Source organism: Alligator mississippiensis, chromosome 10 (genome assembly GCF_030867095.1).
Source record: "Alligator mississippiensis isolate rAllMis1 chromosome 10, rAllMis1, whole genome shotgun sequence".
Classification (NCBI taxonomy): Eukaryota; Metazoa; Chordata; order Crocodylia; family Alligatoridae; genus Alligator; species Alligator mississippiensis.
Window position 1 is genome coordinate 16,607,535 of NC_081833.1, and position 8,520 is coordinate 16,616,054.

General features: G+C 48.9%; 1 gene segment (V, D, J or C); it reads right to left on the bottom strand.

The window, feature by feature from the left end:
• Nucleotides 1-1,460: 1,460 nt before the first annotated feature.
• Nucleotides 1,461-8,016, bottom strand: LOC132243470 (immunoglobulin lambda variable 3-25-like). The segment is given in 3 exon segments: nt 1,461-1,548; nt 7,504-7,816; nt 7,946-8,016. Coding segments are annotated over 3 exon segments (444 nt in total).
• Between the last annotated feature and the right edge of the window lie 504 nt (nt 8,017-8,520).

Consider the following 8,520-nt stretch of genomic DNA (forward strand, 5'->3'; position numbering starts at 1 on the left):
GCAGCTGCTATTACTGTTGAACTGTCCTGTACCCTTGTATTAGCTTCTCCCCTTACTGTTGCTGTCCCACGCGCTGTAGCAGCCCTTTTACTAAAAACTAAAACTCAACACCTTTCAAATGCTTGATTGACTAAGTATGAAATTTTGCTTTGTTCTGCTGGAAATATTACTTTAACTAGATGCCCTGTTTTAAACTCTGCCTCCTTGTTGCCTACTCCTTCAGATGTAGGAGCTGTTTTGCACATGGGAATGCTCTGGCAGACTCCGCTGCCAAAGCTGCGGCTATTTCCACTCCTCAGGCTACACCTGTGTTTTTGTCTATCTCGACTAACCAGTGTCCATTGGCAAGTTTTCATGACATTGCCCTCCTCTAAGATCAGGCTCCAGAACCAGAAAAATATATGTGGAGACTGGCTGGGTGTTTGTTACACCCTGACCATTTGTGGCACTCCCTGGATGGCCACCTGGTTGCCCCAATGGTCCTTCTTCCCTATCTTGCTCGCATACACCACGGCATAGCACACGTGAACAAAGGGGGGATGATCAAAGCTATTAAGCTTGATTGGTTTGCTCCAACTTTTCCATCTGTGGCTCAATAATTCTGTTATACTTGCCCTATTTGTCAAGCCCATAATGTGGGAAAACCTGTAAAAACAAAAAAAGCAGCACATCCCCCACCTTGGGGGCCGTTTGTAAATTTACAAATAGATTTTATTCAAATGCAGAAATGTTGTTCTTATGAATATGTTCTTGTTACTGTATGTATGTTTTCTGGATGGGTAGAAGCTTACCCATGTGCAAAAGCTGATACCACCACTGTGAGCAAAAAGTTGCTCAGAGACTTTATTCCAAGGTTTGGTATTCCTTTATCCATAAACTCCAGTAGAGGAACTCATTTTACTGGGCAGATAATGAAAGAAGTCTGCAAAGTCCTGCAAATCCAGCAGAACTTTCATTGTCCATACTATCCACAGGCCTCGGGCCAAGTGGAATGCCGAAATGGCATTTAAAAAAATAAACTGGCCAAAATTTATGCTGAGACTCACTTGAAATGGCCAGATGCACTTCCCATAGCCCTTATGAGTATTGGATCTACTGTCAATCAAAAGACTGGACTTAGCTGACATGAAATCCTGATGGGAAGACCCATGAGGCTCCCCGCCTCACCACCTGTTGCCTCCCATTTTGTGATATACATTTACTTGATGATACTATTTTAGACTACTGTACAGCACTAATGAAGTGTGTTAAGGCTCTTCATTCCCAGGTACAAACAGCTCTCCCCAAGGAACCAGATGAGCCGTGCCAATCCATCCTGCCTGGTGACTGGGTCCGTGTAAAAGTCCATCAATGGAAGTCATCACTGGAATCCCGCTGGAAAGGCCCATTCCAGGTACTCCTGACAACCAACACTGCAATAAAGTGTCAAGGACTCCAACCGTGGATCCATGCTTCACACACTAAGAAAACATCAGCTCCGTTAGACCTAGAGTTTCCTCCATATCAACCTTGTAATCAGCCTCCACAGACTGGTAGTGAGCCTGGCACCTGTCAACAGGAGAGCTCAAGACCAGTAGTGAGCCAAGTGCCTACTGGCGGAGAGGATTTGCCACTACAGAGCAAAGAGGATTTATCACTACAGAATGAAGAAAATGTACCTCAATGACACCATTATGGCCTTCGGGAAAGGAAAAAGGCCTCTACTTAGTTCTTGGTTCCTGAGGTGGGGTTGGTTAGTTGTGACTTGGGTACTTCTTAGTCTTTCCTCTTGGATCATCTTATATGGACTTAAAGACTCACCAGCTAAAAGAAACTTTGTAAATCAGACTAGACTTCAAAACAGGTCAAAAAGATCACTCCCACACTGGCATGCTCACCAAAACACTTTTCTTCAACTGTCTTATCAATATGCAAAGGATTTAAATGTTTCTAAATGTTGAGTATGTTCCCACTTGCCTCCTAGTACAATGACAGGGGTGCCCATGATTGCTTTATTCCTTAATTGGACCGACTTTTGTGATATGTATGACCCACAGCACAACTATAGTGAGTGCCAAGGATTTTGGTCAAATCAGACCTTTTCCCAACGTCTTCCTCCCTCTTCTGATCCTGCTCCATTTCCACGTATCCAGTTAGCCAGAAAAGTTCCCAGACTTTTGTGTTATAAATATAATGGTATCAGATGGGTAGGAACTAGGACCTGTAATTATACTATTGATTGTTCTTCAATGAACAATAATGTGCGCCTTGAAATTAAGGGATACGGAAAGATAACATTTAACTGTTCAGCATGGGCACCATCTATCATTTTAAATAGTACTCATGCTCAAAACAGGAAATGGGTGGCATATAATAGAACTTATTATATTTGCAGAGATCGTGCATATTTTTGGTTGCCTGGCAACTGGTCAGGATCATGTTATATTGGATCTATTACACCAGCTATTGGACATCTGTCTTCCCTTCCTTCCAGAGCAGTTAGGGAAAAAAGGGAAATCACTGAAGAAGAATGATTTGGTGCTATAATGTTTCCTATGTATGGTGTGGCCAGGACCATTAAAGAAATAAGATTGTTAGCTAACATATTAGAACAAGTAAGTAATGATACTGCAGATTCTTTAGACCAACTGTCCTGAGAGATGTGAACCATGGTTTTGCAAAATCACATGGCTCTAGACTTCACGTTAGCCAGTAAGGAGGAGTCTGTGCTTTAATAGGTAAAGAATGTTGTACTTAAATTCCTGATAACTCAGAAGAAATTCAGTATTTGACTGCACATATTCGGAAAGAAACAGCCAAATTGCACAAGTCAGACAGTTGGAATTTAAGTTCTTGGTTCAGCTCCATCTTTAGTTCCTTGGGCTCTACAGTTATTCATGGTCTGTTAATACAGTTTGTTACTTTTTTTGGAGTATGCCTAGTACTTATGCTAATACAATGCTGCTTAAGTTGTTCTGCTAAGCAAATGCAAAATAGCTTGTTAACCTCTGTGCAAAGTAATAAAGTGTATAATATGTATGTTAAACTAATGGAAGGTAAAGAAAGAAAAATTAGAAGTTAAAAGGCTCATGATAATAAATATGTAATATGTTGGGCCAAAAAGGCCCAAAAGGGGGGAATGTGGAAATAAGTTTAACCGGGCCTTGTACTTGACTAAGAGGAAAGACAAAGAGAGAGAAAGAGAAGAGAAAAAAGATGCTGATGCTGATGCTATGTGTTTCAAAATGTTCTAAGATAAGAAAAAACCTTCATGCCTTGTTTTGTCTTGGTATATTAAGCTCTGTGTGCAGATGTTCACCTCCTCCTTTCCCTCGAACCAGAAGCTGATAATTGTTCCTAAAACACAGTGGTTTTGCTGAAGAAGTAAACTGCTTATGTGTGACAAACAAATGATCAACTTCTTTCTGTTTCTTTCAAGGTTGGTTTGTCTGAACCCTGCATCTTTTCTCGCTGTTTAAAGTATAAATATGCTTGTAAACTTGTAGAGGTCAGAGTTCCTTTGAGACCCCTCCTTGCGATCACTTGTATAGCTCTAAATAAACCTAGATGGCTCTGCCAATTCTGAAACAACCACAACACGAAGTTTGATTTCTTCCACAGTACATAACCAGGATGAGGAGGAGAGTGATAGCTTAGAAAATGGTATTTAAAGGTTTGTTTTTTGGGAATTAACTTATATCTATCTACCTATCTATCTATTAGAATCTAATCAATTTCTAAGAGTCTGGGTCACACAGTCACATGGTTTCACACAGCCCTGGAAGAGACAGGCTTTCTAACACAATGCCAACCAGGACATATAGTCTGGAAAACAGAGGGAGCAGGGACCACACTTCCCATAACATGAGATAAGGTGGCACTAGCTACCAAGTCCCCAGAGCTGGGAAGCCCTGAGTCCTGGTTTTGGGGGAACAGACCAAATTAGGAGAAATCCTGGGAAAACCAAATTAATGTGTGTGCATGCGATAAGCTACATGGACATTTAACAACCAACCACCTATGGCCATGGATCAAAAGCCATGAGGAGGGAAGGAAGGACTTTGGAGCAGCAAAGGGTTCCTTCCCATCTCTCTTTCCCATCCCCACCTGCCAGGAAGGACTCCCAAGGCCACCAGCCCATCTCATCCACCCCACAGGGGGCGGGGTGTGGGCCTCAGCATCCCACCGCCAGGCTGCCAACATGGTGACACCTGACACCTAACAGAGAACCTCACAATGAAGACTGAGTCCTGGCCAGATGTCCTTTGATAACAGTCCTAGGATTTAGTGGATCTATAGAATTGCTTGACTGTTCTTGCTTTTTTCTGTTATTATTGTGTATCAATAAATTGCCTATTACCAAAGGGAGAGGTCATGAAAGGCAAGTAGTAAGTGTCCCTGCAGCTAGATGTGTCCTGGTCTGGTTTTACTGCTCTTCCCTGGATGGAAGCGGTGGGGGGGGGGAGGGGGAAGCAGGGAACTGCTAACTGCTCTGACCTCTGGGGGTTTCATGGCACAACAGGGCCATGCGCAGCATTGCTGAGTCCTGGTGCCATTGGCACAAGCAGCAGGGCTGGGCAAGGTCACCTTGAGGAGTAAACTTGGGGATCAGGTGCCAGACTGGCTGCCTCTCCCTTCTCACATGCTGCCAGGTTTTGGGGAGGGGGGGCTCCTCACTCATCCTATCCCTGTCACACAGCTCGGTCCAATATGCCTGTTGTGGAGATGGAGGGGGAGGGAGGGCAGCGTGTCTGACTGCAGCACTGGGAACCACGGCAGACAAGGAACAGGAGCCATGTCAGATTTCATAGACATTAGGGCTGGAAGGGACCTCGGAAGATCATCGAGTCCAGCCCCCCGCCCAAAGGGCAGGAAGTCAGCTGGGGTCATAGGATCCCAGCAAGATAAGCATCCAGTTTCGTCTTGAAGGTGTTCAGTGAAGGCGCTTGAACAACCTCCGGTGGCAGGCTGTTCCAGACCTTGGGGGCTCGGACAGTAAAGAAATTCTTCCTTATGTCCAGCCTGAAATGGTCTTGTAGTAGTTTGTGACCATTCGACCTCGTCATCACTTGGGGCGCTCTGGTGAACAAATGTTCCCCCAGATACTGGTGGTCACCCCTGATAAACTTGTAGGTGGCCATCAGATCACCCCTGAGCCTGCGCTTTTCCAGGCTAAAGAGCCCCAGGGCTCTCAGCCTGTCATCGTAGGGTCTGCTTCCCTGACCTCTGATCATGCACGTGGCTCTTCTCTGGACTCTCTCAAGCTTCTCCACATCCTTTTTGTATTGTGGAGCCCAGAACTGGATGCAGTACTCCAGCTGCGGCCTCACTAAGGCCGAGTACAAGGGGAGAATGGCATCCCGGGATTTGCTTGAGAAGCATCTATGGATGCAAGCCAGCATTTTGGTCACTTTAATAGCCGCAGCATCGCACTGCAGGCTCATGTTCATCTTGTGGTCAGTGATGACCCCCAAGTCTCTTTCTTCCATAGTGCTAGCCAACATAGCACTGCCGAGCCTATAAGGATGCTGCGGGTTTTTCCTCCCCAGGTGGAGAACCTTGCATTTATCAGCGTTGAACACCATCAGATTCTCATCCGCCCACTTGCTGAGCCTGTCCAGGTCAGCCTGGATCAGCCGCTTGTCTTCTGGTGTGGATGCTTTGCCCCAAAGTTTGCTGTCATCGGCGAACTTGGCCAGTCCACTTCTGACTCCAGTGTCCACATCATTAATGAAGATGTTGAACAGTATGGGTCCAAGGACAGAGCCTTGGGGGACCCCACTGGTCACAGGACACCACGATGAGTGACTTCCATCAATTACTACCTCTGGGTCCGACCACAGAGCCAGTTTTCCAGCCAGTGGATCGTGGAGGACCCAAGGCGACAATTGACCAGTTTCTCCAAGAGGTGATCATGGGAAACCAGATCGAAGGCTTTTTTGAAGTCAAGATATATGACATCAATCTCTTCTCCCTTGTCCAGGTGATAGGTCACCTGGTCGTAGAAGGAAATGAAATTGGTCAAGCAAGACCTACCCGCAACAAACCCGTGCTGGCTATCCCTTAAGATGTTGGCGTCGGCCAGTCCATTAAGGATGGCCTCTTTAATAAACTTTTCTAAGATCTTCCCTAGGATAGAAGTCAGGCTGATGGGCCTATAGTTGGCCGGATCCACTTTCCTCCCTTTTTTGAAGATAGGCATCCCATTGGCCTTCTTCCAGTCTTCGGGCACTACACCAGAGCGTGTCGCTCCCCTAACTCAGCCAGTCCCAGCCCCTCACCAAGTCAGCACAGACGGCAGGACTGGACTTGGGCCTGGGATCTGCCAGCTGACATGCAGCTGTGGGACAGGTGGGACAGGTGCGGGACAGGGCTGTCCCGGGGGGCTGTGTCATGACCAGGGAGCCCCTCTGTGGGGTGAATGCTCACACCATCATGCCGGGGGGGCTGGCCCTGTCTACATGCCTCGTGCTAATCCTGAGCTTTCCCCTGGGGTTTGTCACCAGTGGGTGCTGCAGGTATGGAACAAGCCAGATGTGGGTGTTGCAGGGATGTTATAGCTGAGTGTCTGCAGCCCACACATGGCACAATGTCCGCTCTGCTCTGTGCAGGGGTCAGGGCAGCCCCAGCTGCACAACACAGGAAAGGGCTCTGCCTGTAGGAGCTAACCTCAGCGCCAGCCTGGCTGGTCTGTCCGAGACACTGAACAGCGCCCATCTTCCCTTTCCTTACACCGCACCCAGACACAGCCCTGTACAGCTGCGGTGTGGCCCGCTTCCACCCGTGTCACATCAGGGCCCAGCTCTTCCAGCTGCTTTCACTGACTGAGGGCAGCTGCCCTTCTTCTGTGCCAGGACCTGGCTCCTCACAGCCCTGTCCCCACTGCCGTGAGGCTGCTGTCCTGCCTCCTGCACAGATGCCAGCAAGGCCCACAGGCCATGGGCATGGAGGGCTTGGAAAAAGGAAGCACTTCTTCTGGCTTTTGTGAGCTTGACCTCCAGGAGACTTCACCAGCACTGGAGGTCTTGCTCCTGGTCCACATGGAGGTTCAGTCCACTGAGAGGCAGGGAGTGGGCTCATGGGTGAAGTGATTATAGGCAGAGAGTTGGTCTCCCTGTAGAAACCAGGAGAGCTCTGGAGAGCAGTGTTCAGCCACGTCTGGCTCTCAGGTGAGGAGCGTCCGTGTGAACAGGGGTCCACAGAGGAGGGGTGAGCGCCACATGCTTAGACACGGCCAAGCGGGGAGTGTGTGTGTATGAGGTTTGCTCCTATAGCAGGAATAGGGAGGTGGTCCCGTGTCTCCCAGGGTCACTCATGTGACAGCTCTGAGGGCTGTGAGGGAAGGTCGCTCCCAGGGGTGACTGTGGAGATGTCCTGCATCTCGCCTGGCCTCACAGCAGCTATAGGATTGGCCTGAAAAGAAATCCCTCTGTCTCCATAGAGCCCCCACTCCCTGTCATGAGAAGGAATGGTCTGACACCTCCACAGGGACCGCAAGAAGTTTGTGTCTCACTTCCCCATTGCCCGGTGTCACCGTGAGGAGTGTCACTGTCATCACTACTCAGACAGTAATAATCAGCCTCGTCCAGGGCTTGGACTCCAGCGATGGTCAGCGTGGCTGTGGTACCAGAGCTGGCCCCAGAGAATCGGTCAGGGACATCGGAGGGTCTCTCTGTATCCTTGTATATAAGAAGTCGGGGGATGCTGCCAGGTTTCTGCTGGTACCAGTGCGCATACCTCTTGTTAAGCTTCTCTCCACTGCACGTGATGTGAGCAGTTTGTCCTGGAGACACAGACACTGCGGGCGGCTGCGTCAGCACGTACTCGGCAAGGGAACCTGAAAGAAGGAGGGAAAACATGGGGATAAAGTCCTACATGGAAAAAGCTCCATGGGGAAGTGAGGTGAGAATAACCCCCAAGTCCCCTTTGGCTCGAAAGGCTGAGATCAGTCCTTCCTGAGGAGCACCTGAACAGTACGTGAGCACCACGAGGAGCGCGGCCCAGGCCATGGTGGGAATCCAGACCAGCTCGGCTTCCTCAGGCAAACCGGTCTGTGTTTGGGACCCCTTGAGTCTCTCTTAACCCCTGGGGCTGAGATCAGCCCCCTCATGCAAATCTCCCCCTGTCACTGGCTGCTGCTCTCACCTCACCCCCACCCCCCTTCCCTGCATATAATAGAATTAACGAGGGAAAAATCAAGCTCATTTCACAGAGGAAGTGCCTTAAAGCCACAAGGCACTGGGCTGGTGTCCCCTCAGCTCCTGTACTTGGGATGGAGGAAGGAGGGCAACTGGAGGAGCAAAACCCTCTGCCTGGAGACTGCTCTGCCCCAGCAGCTTGTGCCTGACATCAGGGGCTCAGCTCAGGCCTTAATAGAGAAAGGCTCCACCCAGGGCCAGATTGAGCTTCAGTGGGTCCTAGGCAAACAACTTGTGGGCCCTGGGCTGGTTGAGACCCCCTCCCCAAAGTGGTGCTGCAACCCATAGGGTGCGGGGCTTGGAGCTGATGCTAGGAAGCAGCTGGCAGAGGGGAAGGGAAGGG